We start from the raw sequence: 16,390 nt of genomic DNA on the forward strand, positions 1-16,390 counted from the left end.
TGCGGAGGTTGCCACTTGCTCACTGATATGCCATTTAAACAGCAGACTAATAATATATGTTATATAATAAAATTACAAAAAATATGAATACTTAAAAAAAAAATTATAATTAAATGACTTTGGTAAAAGAAGTGCAACTGAACCTAATCCTTATGATTAAGTTATGAGAAAGAATTTTGAATGTCTCTGTTATGTCCTGTATCAACTTATATTAAAACAAAATTTCTGTAACTTTCTCTTCTAAAATTATAAACACATTTTCTGAAAGACACTTCTTCCTTTAACTCTGAAACCTGTGTAGACTGGCTTGATTCCTTTCAAAAACATGGGAAGACAGTAATGAGCAACAACGGAAGAAATTATCCAAAAATTAGCAAGAAAGCAGTAAAAATGACCATGTTGCCATGTTGGTTATTGCTTTTCCCCCATGACTTTTAAAGAAAATGCACCAATTTACTCAAGGTTCAAACGTTTAAACACTTGTGAAAGGTGTCTAAAGGCAGCACAAAAAAAGTGAGGTCCCTTGTTGTATGTTGTTGCATGTTGGATGTCTAAATGTCATTAAAAACAGTTTATTCAAGCAATTTATTGTGTCATGGCATACTTTTTAACTCACTTTGTACCTTTGGGCTTGAAGGAGGGTATCAAGTATTGGTCATTGGTGTTAAGGCCTGAGTGGAATTGTAAGTCATATTTTGATTTTTTCAGGTCTAAAGTCTTCAAATTTGTGACTCAAGTTTAAGTAATGTGACTCAATCCCACACCTCCTCTTTATATACTGATAAACTTTCATTGTCTACATCCTGTGTGATCAAGCAGAACGCAGTATTTTAAATTTACAGCGTCTTGTGCTTGGCTTGTTTAGTCTTTGAACATCTGCCATGCGCTAAACAATATCAAAGCCATTTGCATGCTTCACACAAGAATTCAGATGCTTTTGTTTTCTGCATTTTGCTTTTTTATAAGCCTCTGAGACAAGATTTTGTCCCATGTAGTAAAATTTGAGTAATTGATCCCCTAATAACGACTCGACTTTTTTTCACACTACAGCTGTGACAAAAGATTTTCAAGAATCGTACCAAGAAATGAGCCTTACACCAAAGATAAACCTTCCATTTTGTGTAAGGGTTAACATGTATGTGAAAGGGGCTTTAGGCATAGTGCAAAAAAGCATTTGGACAGCATCCAAGCAAAACTTACTGATCTTGATGATCCTGTTTTGGGATTTACTGGGGCAATAATCACAGTGTGAGCATATGTGGTTGTTTTACTAAATCCTCCCATCTGAATGCATCCATCAGCTGTCCCCTCAGGCTTTGGAACTGCATCCACTTAACTCTCAGGGGCTAGTAAGATATTCAGGCAACATTTCCCCTTTTTATAGACTATAGAGAGACATCTCAACAAAGCAACTGTATTCTTTAAACTGATACTGTATGTTTCCAATGCCACAGTTTGTGCAGAAGAAACAGTTATCTCAATACACATATTGTGATCGCGCCTTGCCTTCGACAGCTGTATCCTGGCAACACGGAGCAGACCTGAATGTCCTTGCTATTCAGCTCCTTGCATCTCTACATCTGTCTCTCCAGTGTGGCAGAGTGGAATGCATAGAGTGGTCAGATGAGGATAGACTTAAAACGGTCGCAACAACAAAAGCAGTGATGAAAACCGAGTTGTAATTTTGGTATATTTCTGGATATTTCTCTTCTGGATACAGTGTAGTAGAGTCTGCGATAAATCTGAGTTTCCCATAATCCATAGGAAACCAGGGGAAAGATCACAGTTGACTGAGAGGGTGACTGAAAGCAAGACATCATTATAAAGAAGACATTATTTCACTCTCGCCACCCAAACTGTCACCCAGTCAAAAGAGTGTAATTCTATTCTTCTACCTTTTATTACCAGACAGTGCACAACTGCTATACAACTTGTGTGTCAGCTTGCAAGTTTAAGAGTACGGTGTTAAAATTGGACAATGCTTCATGCTTATTTTTAACACACGATATGATGCAGCTCTTCTTTTGTAACAAAACCTCAAAGAGCAAATCATGTTAGGCAACTTCCAGAGTGACAACAGCCCTTATCGGTGCAGAGTATCTCCTGTGAAAACCAGCTCACCTCCCTGTATCTCTAAACTTGTGGGAAATAAGCTTCCCTTTTTCTTCCCCGGCTGCCTTGTCTCACTTAATTTCCCCTTTTTCTTACTTTGCTGCTTCACAGTGACATCGCTAAAGCTAATCTGAGGCTGCAGGTCAACTGACTGAAAAGAGCCAAGCAACACTTCTGCAACAAGTGTGATATGGTACAGCAAGTTGCAGTATGACATTTTTGTACAAAAGCTCTAACTGTGGAGACTACTGACACTCACTGTAATTACCGTTCATCCTTATCTTGTTACATTTCTTCAGGTAAATTCTCAAATCCTTTGTTTGAGACCAGACTTTATTCCTACTTTGTCCTTGTTTTTTGAGTGTGCTATTTGGACTGCATTTTTATTGTGTTTTTATGTGAAGACCTTTGCAGTCTGACACACACACACACACACACACACACACACACACACACACAGCAGCAAGGTACCATGCAAGGCACTGGCCTTACTAGAGCTGCAACTAACAATTATTTTCATTAACAATTAATCTGCTGATTATTTTCACCATTAATTGATTGTTTTGTTTTTATATAAAAAAAGTGAAAAATCAATCTATCCATACATCTTTAAGTGCTTATCCAGGGGCAACAGGGGGATCAAGGTACTCCACAGATCCCTCTCAAAATTCAACAGCTTCTAGCTCCTCCTGGGGGATCCAGAGGTGTTCCTAGACCAGATGAGATATATAGTCCCCAGAGCCTCCTACCAGTTGGATACACCTGGAACACCTCTAGCGGGAGGCATCCAGGAGGCATCCTGATCTGATACCTAAATCGCCTCAACTGGCCCCTTTTAACGCAAAAGAGCAGCAGCTCTACTCTGAGCTCCCTCAGGATGTCTGAACTCCTCACCCTATTTCTAGGCTGAGTCCTGACAACCTACAGGGGAAACTCTTTTCAGACGCTTGTATCCGCAATATCATTCTTTCGGTCACTATGCAAAGCTCATAACGTTAGGTGAAGGTCAGATGGGCCGCTAAATCAAGAGCTTTCCCTTTAAAGACAGTTCCACATAATGCCCGCATCACTGCTTGCGTTGCACCAAACTGCCTGTCTATCTTCCACTCCATTTCCCCTTACTTGTGTACAAGACCCCAAGATACTTAAACTCCTTTGCTACGAAGGAGCGAATAAATTGTTAAAAATGCCATCACAATTTTCCAGAGCTCTAAGTGAATTCTTCTAATTACTTATATTGCCCGACCCACAGTCCAAAACTCAAAAGTATCATATATTTAGTACATCATACATCTTTTTTTAAAGTAACTGACAAAGAACAGCAGCAAATTCTCAAATTTCAGACACAAGAACCACCAAATGTTTGACATGAAAAGTGACTGAAACGATCAACAACTTAACAAAATAGTAGGCGATTCATTTTTTTTCTTTGATCAAATAATCAATTGACAGGAGCACCTGCTTCTGATAACCACACATTTTCTTTGTTAATTTTCTGGTGCAAATAATCCAAATCTAACACTTCCTCTATCTGTTTCACATCAAATGTGTTTCAGCATTTCAGGGGAAACACAGTAATCGTTCCTCACCCTGAAGGTTTTTATTGTGAAAGTGTTCCATTTAAAAAAAAAAAACTAAATGCAATAATCACAATGGACTGATGTAGTGAGAACAGTATATTTTTGTTTAAAGGAGAAACTGTTTGTGTACACACTGTGGTTGTTCTTGGCAGACTGCAGATATGTGGATCTACTGATGGAGTACTCACCACTGGGGGAATTAGGACCCTGAGGAACTGCCTGTCCCTTAGGTGTTGACGTATCTGACAACATTCTCGAGTTCTCCTTACCGGGAGAGCATTGGCCGTTACCTGGGAGACAAGCAGAAACACAGCAATCTTTATTGTGCTGCACAATACTGTAGCTGTACAACCAATACAATACAATGCTGGTATGTTAAAAAAAAAAAGACAAAAAACAAAGCTTTGTTGTTTTTTATGCCATGCATGCAACTATGTAATAATTAGTGTTTTAAAAGCCAAGATGAGGATAAAGAGAAAAATAAAAGGTGTTCAAGCAAGAAGAGTTTCTGAAAATTCAGAATTTTAAGGATTTTCACACTTGCTTAGGAAACAGCACAAACAATATACATATAGCAGCTATGTGTAAGTTTTTTCCTTCTCAGATTAAGAATAATTAAGAATGATTAATTTCATCCAAATCTCAGATCTTCCTTACAGCATAATGGTCACTACAGATGTCACTGTACAGAATCCACCAGGCAACTCTCTGTATGTACCTATAGGATCCTAATGTCCAGCATATGTGGATCAGATTGCGTCCTCTCAGCAGTCTGTACAGGACCCAGGCTATGGATAGCCCTGTGTCCTGTGTCCTGTGTGGTTTGAGGGAGAGCAAACCAATCCCTTATCCCCTTACACCCCAGCCTCGTCAGGGTCACTAGAACAATACAGTGGCAACAGGCAAACACCCCTGCTGACCCAGGTGTCAGATCCCTCAGGAACCAAAGTGAGCCATCATTCACCCCCAGCACAATTAAAGTTTTACCCCAAGCACACTGTCAACTGTGAAAAAATGAAAGTATCCCTTATAAAAGACACCAGACTGCCTCATGCTTTTAAAACTGATGCGGCAATAACTGCAGCCGAGGGGAGTTTCAGTTCAAATCGAAGGTGCTGCATGCTGCATCTGAAACCGCTACAAGGAAGGCCTTGTTACAATTTGTCAGTGCTTAACATGTCTGCAAAGATCCCTCAAACATGAAATAGGAAATCTGTGTCAGATCTCCAATTGCTGTGACAGCCCCTCTTAGTCTGACAACCTCCTCTATGGTATTGTTCCATTGTAGTGGCGGCCCCACTGAGTGGGGCATACTGGGAGACGTTGTCCATGACACAATCCCTGGGCTTGGGCTCAGGTTGCACAGGTTGGGGTTGGAGGAAATCTCAGGTGACCAACGCTGGCTCTCCCTTGACAATGCCGTCCTGGAGACAGGAGTGGCCCAGATTTGTCATGAAGGATTTTCCATTACTGTAGCAGATGCTGACAGCTGCCTAGCAGCGCTGTGGCTAGGTTGTCTCAAGCCTAAACTAATAGCTCTGGGCTGTCTGGGCTAAAATACTTCAGAATATGAGAATAAGAAACCTCCATTAAAAAAATTCAACAGTCTTAGAAAGAATAACAGGCCTGAGGTAAATTGCTACACTACAAGCTTATTAAGAAGCTATGAAATGTATGATGGATTTACAAATAATTCCGTTGATATGGTGACTTTTTTAATGAATAAAGAATGATGTCAAATTAATACCATTTCCCAAATCAATTACGTCTTTATTCAAAAGCCAAGTGTCAAAGTCATTAGGCAATCACTGGCAATCAAAAAAAGAAATCTCACAAATAATTAGTCTTTCTGTTGGTTATGATGGTCACATATGCTGGATTGGAGGAAAAAATCAATACGGCACTATATCACAATATTTTGTGTGGCAATATTGTATCAATACACGGATGCCAAATATTTATTTTTCATTATATCAATTTTTAATATTGTAAATACAAATAAAACTTGTGGTAGCTTAGTAAAATTATTTCAGTTTCTTTCTGTCCACTAGAATCTGGTGCAATAAAAATGACTAAAGTGAGAAACTTAATCTCTAAAACTTTATATTATTTAATAAAACAGATGTTGACTTTTTTTTCTTTGGGGGCATAATTTATAATTGAAAAAGGGTGGTAATTTGCACTAAATATTGTGCAATACTCAGCATATCAGAAAATTTTCAAATCACAATAATATTGTTTTGTGACCATAGTATTAATATCATATCCTCGGGCCTCTGGTGATTCCCAGCATAAAGATGCGCCTTAACAGCTTGTGAAGAAGATGCATTTCCATGTCTGTTCAAATGAAGATCTCAAACTTTTGATGTTTGGGAAAAAATAGCTTATACATTATGAATTTAAAGTGGGTTGAAAATATTCTACACCACACATCAGCTCACTCGGACTGCGTTGGTGCCCCGCATCTGCTGAGTCAATACTGTATGAACAGTAAGATCAGATGATCAAACAGTCGAGACTTGGCGGGGGAGAGCTATTTTGAGTAACACACCAAATTGGGAAAAATTATTATGGTGGCATATGGAAAGGAACAAATGTGTACACCTGAAACTTGTAGGTGTAATAATTGCTGACTTCATCAATGGCACCAAATGAATGCACAGCTTTTAGAGTGCAGTGATCCTCTGTAATCTAACAAGGGTCAGTGCAATTCTGGTCTTACAAGTTATTTAAAAGAGCACAAGCACATATAAATGGTGTCTAGGTTCAGGAACTGCTCAGTGAAAACAAACTTAAATTAAATTGAGGTCAAGCTCCATCTGCCTGCATGTGACAAGAATGAATACAAAAACACTGAATATCTTCCAACAGCACTGACAGTGTGTCAGCTGTGTGAGGAACTGAATGAGATTCTTCTCTGGAGTGACAAGTGCCCTCCATTCTGGCTTGCTGGATAAACACTGTGTGGGATCTGGTTTTTCCTGTCAAACCCTGAACCTTCATTAACACAAAGATTTATAACACAGACATAAACACACAAACACACACCACTGACCCAGCAAACAAAAAGACAAATAAAAGCATTCATTCACCTGCTTTTAAAACTGTAAGTTACTGCATTGAAAGGTTCTAGTGATTAACTTATACAGGTCTATATACACACCGTTTTCAGGAGTATTACAGACGTACTTGCTGTTAATGCCAAGCCATTGAGTGCACTGGTGCGTTCCATTTGTGGTAATCTATATTTGTGTATGCGGGGGTGACCCAGAGAGCAGGAAAACCTGATATAGTCCACATCTGCAGATAACTAATCTGTACTGATCTTCACAGTGGGTATAAAGAAATAAGTGCAAATAAGAAAGAGTTTACAGTAAACCCTGGCAGCTATTGAATAAGTGTGCAATTCACATTTATATTATCTATGGAGGCTTGATAGTTTACAATGCATATAGAGCAAAGTTGGCAGTGCAACAAAAAATGTTTAGTTGTTTAGCCGGTGGTTTTCCCTTCTGATGATTTTACAGACACAAATTGCAATAATGGGATTTGATTTGATTGTTCACAGGACAGGGTGGGGTTAAAAACTATAATCTGAAAATTATCTAAAGCTTTAACACAAATGAAGTGCATTAAAAAAGTTACATTTGCCCCTGGAATTTAGAGCAATAGATGTATAATGTTGCATAAAGTGAAAATACTTTTTGCAAGTTAGTATAAGTATTTTGAAATTATACAATACTTTGGTAAATGTAATATATTCAATTCACCCACTTATGTATACTATTTATATTGAACCAAAAATTAAAAGTGTTAAAGACATACAAATCCTGATATGCTTCATGAGAAAATGGAATTTGTTACATAAAATGGAATAGAAAAAGTGGACTGTGAATGAGGCAAATTGAAGGCATAGGAGAAAAGTTATGTTGTCTTTTTTTAAGATGATACTGGAGCCAGTGTTTACCCATTAGATTATTGTGCAGGACCTCTGGTAAATGTGATTTGTTGCACTGATGAAATGAAACTTTACTGGACTGAAATGCTACGTTAAAATGTGATACGGTTCAAGACAGCAGTAGTTTGCCTGGTCTAAGGACAACTCATACGCCTCATTATTTTTAATTTGTCTCATTCTTTTTGTCGGTTACCAAAACCTTTGTGCATAACACAGGAAATGTTTGCACCTGTCCATACTAATGACATTTAATGCCATTTAACTAGAGGAAAAAAACTAGAGATCAAACTAGAGTGGGTTGTGTCTTTTCTCTGTTTAAAAAGACCGACAGAGCGCATGAATGACCAACAGCTGGAACTTGATAAAGAGAAGCTGGAATATCCCATTAACCCCTGATGCATATCAAATATGGTTTAACAATGTCAACTTAAAAGCTCTGAAATGGGACCTTCAAGGTTCAAGGAGTGAGACATGCCATCTTATGTCAGTTTCCCAAACTAGCATTAGCTTAATAGACTAAAATATGAATCTGTCAAAAGTATTATTATTATATAGGACTTCTTTAATGATTGCATGCTATCGTACTGAATGTATTTATAATTCAATTAAATTCACCATCGTTATTTATTTTTATCATAGTATACGACGCAGTATAGGATACCATTGTATAGTGTAGTTTATGTTGTACTGTGTAGCCTATACAGCGTAGTAATTTAAAGTAAACTATCGGCAGCCTTTTTTTTGTCCTACTTTAAGAACCAGTTTTCTCACTGCATGAAGCGTGGATTTTTGTCCCAAAAATTTGCATGTTAACTTTGATATTGTGGGTTCTTATGAATGCTTGCATGTCCCCGCAGAATATTGCTGCAGGACATTTCACACCGATTTCCACCTGCGGAAAATATATGACCAATTAAATCACTTGTTCCAATTATTGTCAAACCTTGCTTGGTCATAGCTAGCTTACAGTCAAAATGGGGAATGATTCATATTTGGTTTCTGTTTTAGCGGAGATACAATTAAGATGGTAATGTAACTGACATGCACTTCATATGCTGATCACGGAACATGACACACACAGCATATGGCTAAGGGTGCTATACATTAGGAGGCAGGGCCAGCTAATTGCAGGCAGTTAATATTTTTAACTGCAGGTAAAGCACTTGTGATTAATGGAAGTTTGTTTTGGAGATAACATTCTCTGTCTGGGGAGGTGTGAAGTGGACAATGGCACTATTTAAAAAGGAAACCTCTTTTTTTTGACAAAAATGCAAAATTTGCACATGGATTTTCCATATTTCTGCACCACATTTCTACACCGCAGTGGTGAAAAACTACTTCTACATTGTAAACCTTGTGCAACCAGCAACAACTGTACTTAATTATGGTCGCATCAATAAGGTAAGTTTGATGTGAAATTTTAGAACACTGGGAGAACCAACTGCAAGAAGCATCTAAGAACCTGCACAACTTTATCTCATTTCACAAACAAAAAACTTTGCTGTGCGTGAGATAAAAGATATATAATTTCTCTCTAAGAGAGGTGAAGAAAGAAAGAGCAAGTGCACGTGTGAATTACCATCATGATGTATCTTTGAGACGATAAACATGTGAAACAGAATGACGATGTACATGAAAGAGAATGACGTGCATGTGAACGAGTGGAAAAATCTTTTGCATCTGTGATTAATTATGATCTTGTGTGTGATAAGGACAGCATTGTGTTGTGCGTGAAAAGGTACATCTGTGTGCATGGGTATGATAAGTTAAAAGAGTGAAAACGAGCGTGTCAATGTCAGCATGTGTGGTTATGAATAATAGTGTGAGAGAGGTGTTTATATAAAAAGGAAGGTCGAATGATTAAACAGTAACGCAGTTTAAATTCTCAATTGTGATTATTGAGCGAAGTTTATATCTGCTTAATGGCTGTCAACGCTGCCCTGTCAACGTTTGGGCTGCGAGGTGCATTCATGTCCCGCCAGAGCGCATTTGAGGACACCATGTTTTGTCAGTGCAATAGCAAGGTCGCTCTGGTTTTTCAGAAACGTGCCTTCCTTTCTTCTTTATGTGCATGTTCTATGTGAGTCGGTCAGGAATTGAAACTACAAATATTGTCGATCATGTACAATTATATACACTGTCAGACTGCATGTCTCATACTACTATTCTGAGTCACAGACAGTTATCATTTCTTACAAAAAGGCAATGATAGCACCTATCGAGAACAGAAATAATTTCCCACATGAGATCTACTTTGTGCTTTACTTGCCCAAGGTGGACTGTTGGATTTTCATCGCTTCTTTTCTTTTTTTTTATTGTTTTTGTTTGCAGTTGTTGTGTTTAGACAGTCTGTAAGCTGGCAGGCAATGCATGTAACCCAACATGTGTTGGTGTGTGTGTGCAGTGTGGCTGGTGTGGCTGTTTGTGTGGTAGCTCAGCGTCTGCCTGGTCTCAAAGCCTACCAGGAACTCGGCTCATTCTGCACCTGCCAACCCTTCGGACTATAATGCAACATAAAAGTGCTCACACACACTCCTTATAAAAAAGCTAACATACACACATAGCTAGGATACAATTATGGGACACCTGTATCTAAACATCTGACCTTACAAACAATGTAATAAGCATAATGGACATCATTTGGTTTGACCGAGGGTGCTGGAAAGATAAATTTGCCCCTTCAGAGTGTTCCAGATGTGGTCTATGGCTGAACATGAGTAAAAGATTGAAAATAAAGAGCTCAGTCTCAGGGCACATGCTATTAGTACATGTATAATTAGGCAGACCCGAAACCTCAGCTACAATGATAAAAATAATATCTAACAAGTATTTTAAATCCTATTTCATTGAAAATAAAAAGTTGCCACTAATTGAACAGACACAAGCTTTTACAAGTCTTTTGTCAGAGAGCTGTGAATGCACATTGCAGGTCTAATAGGAGCTAGAGAGCTAGCAGCGCCACTCATTCAGAGATTGCCACTAGTAAAACCATTCCATCCCAACATTATTGGCTGTGGAGACACTGAGCCCAGTCTCAAGCCGCCCTCCAGGGCACTCCATTGAGCAATGCATTTTGAGGCGTAAAACCCCTTGAGCATTGTTAACTATGTTATTAATGTTACCTCCATTACCAATGGTAGCAGTGTCAGCATGGCTAGTGGTGCTAACATAGTTAACAACGCTAAATGGGTTTTGCAGTCAAAATGAAGCCACTTAGTCACCGGGGCAACCTGAGGGGTGACTGGTGGATGAAAATAATGTTCCGCAGCAACATGTTCTGCAACAAGAAGGACATTACCAGCTTATTGCTGAATGGCACCGCTAGCTAGCTATCATAGCTCCCTCCCAACACAGTTGGTAGTGCAGTAAATGGAGGAATAGCAAAATTATTAACCTATACACCAATGTGTGTAACCAGTCAAACATACCTTTGCCGGATATATATTTACACAACAAAACATTCAAATTTCACCATCTTTAAACAGACAACACTTTGAAATGCAGTGCTATGCTCACTGAAGCAATGACACGCCAGACAAAAAGGAAAGGTCTTTCATTTTATGTTTTTTTTTCCTAAAAATTAACCAATTATTTACTGGTTTATGGGTGTTGGCCTATTGAAAGCAAAATCCACTGAAACTGACATTCCTTGTCTTAATCCTACAATAAATCACCAAATTAAGCGCAAAACATTTTAGCTTAGCAAGCAAAAATTGGCCTCAATTTTGTGCCTCCAAGGGGAATATGACCCCGCTCATGTCTTTGCATTGACTTAACATAAACTCACGCCACCTCTGAGAGTTCCTACATTCATTCTGAACATTTACATTTACATTTATTTTTCAAGTCACATACAGTACACTATTTTTCACATATACTGTTATGGGTGCGCACAACACAACACAATATGATAGAGTATATGTGCGTGTTCTGTGATGGCGAGAAGATTATGTTTGCATCTATGAAGCAGTGGTAGGATTTAGTGTAGTAGGAGAGTATCATGGTTTGAGTAAAGATTCACACAATCTATGTCATAACAGGTACGGTATTTGACTAAATTATCATTTGAAAGGCAGCAGTGTCTTGCTGATGTATTGAGTATATATTAAAATACATGGGGGTAGTGAGGATGCTAACACTTGCATTCCATGAAGATGTGTGTTTGCCGCAGTTTCATTCCAATGGAACAGACTATGAGTTGTTCTTAACGAATCATTTCAGAAGCGACCCACGGACCGACAGGGAGAGAAATAGCCTCCATTTCTTCTTCCGCCGCCACCTATACCCCGCCTGCCAAGTGTTCCTACAAGCACAAACCCCCAATGGAGACTTGAAATCCCCACTGATGTCATAAAACAACATGCTACCTGTTTTCAGATCTGCATACCAAAGCAAAATACCAAAATAAAAAGAGGGGGCAGGGAAGAGACAGAGGTATATTCAAGAGACCTGCCCAAAGGAAACCAGCAAAGGGCAATGGAGCACCACAATGTGCGTATCCAGTATCTGCTGCATTCAACAGGATGTTGGTGAAGCATATTCTCTACCTTTAAGGGGTGAACAGGAAAAGGCTGCAAAAGGGGAAAATCCCTTGAAATGTGTTTGGTATTGTGATTGCAAAAATGTTGTTGTTTTTTTGTATCAGCATTGTATCAGAAAAAAAAGCAAGAGACAAGAAATTCAAAATAAGTTAATAATGTCGAAGTCACAATGACATGAAAACACACAGACGCAGTCGCCATCGTTGTTATTATCACCATCATAGACCACCGTACAGCATAGCACAGACACACAATCTGATGAACGACAAAAAGTCGAATCTTGGTTGTAAAGTGTGGGTCACCGAGTGTGAGTGTATTTTGAAAGTAGTGTGTAAGCGACATGAGGACTTACTAACACAGTAGCCATCTGGAGCCTCCATTTCAAGTGCCGTGGGAGTGCTGCAGAGAATAAAAGGAAATATCGCTCTACGTTACTGTAATACAAAGGTTTATTGCATAATGCATAAATTTCAAAAGCTGTGCAGCAATGTCCTTAGATCATATTGCAACAATAATGTGTACCTGCACAGACAATCTTGGTCAAGTATTCATACTAGCACCACAAACATGCAAACAGTTAGTTTAAAATCCCACTAATACCCCAATTTCAGCAGCTTTAGATGCACAGCCTCCAGTGCACAGAGGTGCATTACAACAGAGACTCTGATCTATGCAGTATTCTTATTAGAGAAGTACTCACGTATATTTAGCAAGCTACCCATCAGTATGAACTATTTTAAATGTGTGAACAGCCGCGTTTTAGTTTCATGTTCTCTGTTAAAAAAATGTTTTTGTAGAAGTTAAATTAAAGCTTGCATGGTCTCTCCATTTTCTGCATTTTACACAATTATGATTTGTATATCATGCATGAGACTCAACTTTTATTGAGACAGAAATGATGTGATTCATTATTTAAGTTGTAGCCTTCCAATTCAAAAAGCAAACAAAAAGAAATAAATGTCTGTCTGTATCACGATATAAGATACAGACAGTGATATGATACTTCTTCCTCTATTTTTTTAGGAGAGGGGGAAAAAAATCACTGAATTTGGGTTACATTTGTACTTTTTGTGCCAAATTAGTTTACGCAATTGGCACAACAAATAGCATTAACTTGAAAAAAAGCAAGAGATATCTAATTGTGCAGATACTAGTGTTGACAGCATTGTGTCTACTGGCTCCTTTGAGGAAGTTGTAAATTAGTTGTAAGTTGCATGTTAACTGATTCTAATTTTTGAGAATTGCAAATTTAAGTTTGGGTCTATCTTTATCCCTCGAACCACAGGCTGTGTAGACAATTTCTTGAAGTCATCACATATAAAAGAATTATGATAATTATAGTTTGGAAAGGCATTGTATTGTAATAGTTTATCAACATCAATTTAAATACAAAGTCAGACCACTATGCGACAGCACAAATGCTGGCTTCCTTAAAGGACTTAGTTTAAGACTTACATTAAAAGAAAAAAAAACAACAAAAAAAACTGAGATACGTCACTGCTGAATCTTTGTTTTTGGCCAATAGGCCCAGTGCTGTCTGCGCCACATCTTTATTTAACTTCATCGAGCTCGACTACTTTTTTTTAGCAGTTTATGTCACAAAAATGATGGTAATCTTACTCAGAGCCAGCTACAATTTCTGTTATCCTGTTAGCTCTTAATAATTCAGCTTTAATGTGTAGTTACAGGAGGAAACTTTGGCCACTCTACAGTCACTGAAAGTTGGAAAGCCATGCGTTTTAGAATCTGTCATCATAATAAGCTGCTCAACAGCTACAATTAAAAGTGAAACATGAAAGCAAAACAAGAAAGTAACATGCAGTTTATAGAATTAAGAGTCGGATTCATATAATTACCTTGAAGTGTCTCCCTTGTGCAAAATAAGTTGGTAATTTCAGTCAAGGACGGAGGGGGGGGGTGAGGGTGGGGGGGGTGGTGAAGTTGTCTCCACCTCCCTTTAATGAAACAAAATAGTCAAAATCACCTATGGTCTCTCTCAAAAGGATGAAAGACAAAGCTTTTTTCAGGTCAGCATGTTTTAAAAAAACAGCCCAATGAATGAGAAAAACTCTGATGAGCAGAGAAAAGTTTAGGAGGAGCGCATCTATAGTGTCCTACAGGTTGCTGCGTCAAAGCTTCTTCTGCGCGCGTCCAGTCGAGTTTCCACTTTAAAAAGCGACACCGTCCCACCGAGCTCTGCACTCAACTTCATTCAAACTTGCGACATTTCTTCAGAAGTCGGCACAACTACGAGCTGAGCCGTACACAGCTTCTTTTACAGTATGAACAACCGACGGGGGGAAAGACTCAACAAGTTGGTGAAGGGAAAGAAAGAAAGGGATGGATCAAACTGGATCCACCGGTTCCTAAGGAATTAGCCATAGCGGCAGGGAGCAGCCAAGCTATTTTCAACAACCAAGACACTGGAAATCCGTGGGTAGGCAGTTGAAAAAAAAGCCACTGTGAAGATGTGACTCAAGGTCAGACCGACAGAGCCTCACGCGTTTTAACTGCTACTGCGGGGAATGGGAATAATGAGATAGTGGCAAGTAAGCTCCTGCATATCCGACGCAAGGGACGTTGACCAACAATATGAACGGAATTACACAAATTAGGATTTTATCTTTCCCAATCTATATTTGACAGTACTTCCTATATGTATGACTATAGGTAGCTTAATTTACATTTACAGTTATGTCAGTAGCAAACAGGTGGGAGAGCTGTATCTTGCAGATGCACAGGCAGTGAGGACATTTACCTGGCAGGCAACATTTCATCTCTGCAAATAACCTCCAGCTGCAAAAACCGTGAAGCCAGTTTTTTGTTGTTGTTGTTGTTTTTTGTCAGTGTGGCAGCGCGCTGTAAGTGATTTTTTTGCTGGCTGTGTCACTAGCCTGCATGGCTTTGGAGCAGACTGACAGCTGCAATTCAACAGGTTATCCGATCACCGCAGTATACAGCAGAGCCCCGTCTGGCTTTCCATTCATCAGACAGACGCTCCTCGTCTGCCTTTGCCGCAGACATGCGCCTCCAGCAGCTCTGAAACGTCTGCTGACAGCCGAAAAATACTGAATGGCTACATTAAAGCGGCAACGGAATGCTTAGTTAATGCAGGAAACCGATTCATGCGCTTATGTTTCTCTAGCTCTCTTTTTTTATTTACCTTAAACACGTAGGAGTTTATGTAATCCCATGAACTTGCACATTGATCCCGACTGAATGTCTCGCTTTGGAATAGACTTCATTCTAGCCCGACATGCGCCAGCAACAGTTGTTTAATCCACCACTGACTTCCTCCTCCAGAGCAGAGCAGAGCGGCAGACAACCCGCCCGAGTTGCTATTCTGGGAAGTTGGTCTGACACAGAGAAACCGATCACAGAGTGTGGACCCAGTCTGCCTCTCTGCTCGGCAATCGATTAGGTTGCAAGGGGCCTCTTATTTTTTAGGCTGCAGCCAGGTTATATCTCTTTGGCGACCTGAGCATACCTGCCATACTCCTATAGAATTACTGTAAGGATTACAGTGGATTCAAGGACATATTAAGTGATCATTATTTTTTTATTTATTTGTTTACAAAGCTATCATGCAGCTATTTATAACATTTGATCATTAGTTATATTGCAGTAGTTTGGCAGTTATGGAGAAAATATTCGTTTTTAATTAATTCATATTAGCGCACATGCTAACTTTTTTTTAAACAGAGACAATGCACAAACACACCTCTATTAACGTAAGCCTACTGCTTTGTTGTTTCTTAATGTAGTATAACATATACATATTTTATTTTGTCCATTTTTAAATTATATATACTTATTTTATTTTATCCATAGTATTTTATTCCATTATATTTGATAGAATTTGCTTTATGTTGCATTGTGTTTGATTGTGGAAGTGACAACCTGAGTTGGTTTGATTTGAAAATTTGTCCAAGTTTGTTATATGGAAAGTCTAATCTTGTCTGGGGATGAATGAAAATTCTTATGACAATTGTTTTATTAAGAGCCCGACCAATACTGACATAGAGACATGAGAATTCATAAAATATTCTAATAATAGCACATTTCTGCTATTACTTCACTTTTGAAAGAGACTTGAAAATAAAGTGGTGGTCATATTTAAATGAGAAATTAAATCCATATTTCTGTTTACTGATAAGTGGCAACTTCTAGTGACTGTAGTAATTATTATGGGAGCAACA

General features: G+C 38.6%; 1 protein-coding gene across 2 annotated transcripts in view; it reads right to left on the reverse strand.

Moving 5' to 3' along the window:
• ikzf2 (IKAROS family zinc finger 2) overlaps nucleotides 1–15,463 on the reverse strand; it is a 31,434-nt gene extending 15,971 nt beyond the window's left edge. Inside the window, exons 1-4 of one of the 2 annotated variants that reach the window (XM_042494477.1) lie at nucleotides 15,355–15,463; nucleotides 14,048–14,146; nucleotides 12,544–12,590; nucleotides 3,881–3,982 (exon numbers count right to left, since the gene is read on the reverse strand). In XM_042494477.1, coding sequence (XP_042350411.1) covers nucleotides 3,881–3,982; nucleotides 12,544–12,571 — 130 coding nt within the window. In that variant the 5' untranslated portion in view covers nucleotides 12,572–12,590; nucleotides 14,048–14,146; nucleotides 15,355–15,463. Of the gene's footprint in view, nucleotides 1–3,880; nucleotides 3,983–12,543; nucleotides 12,591–14,047; nucleotides 14,147–14,309; nucleotides 14,823–15,354 lie in introns of those variants that run through there. The other variant, XM_042494478.1, reaches the window with a different exon arrangement.
• Between the last annotated feature and the right edge of the window lie 927 nt (nucleotides 15,464–16,390).

The sequence above is a fragment of the Plectropomus leopardus genome, chromosome 10 (genome assembly GCF_008729295.1).
Source record: "Plectropomus leopardus isolate mb chromosome 10, YSFRI_Pleo_2.0, whole genome shotgun sequence".
Taxonomy (NCBI): Eukaryota; Metazoa; Chordata; class Actinopteri; order Perciformes; family Serranidae; genus Plectropomus; species Plectropomus leopardus.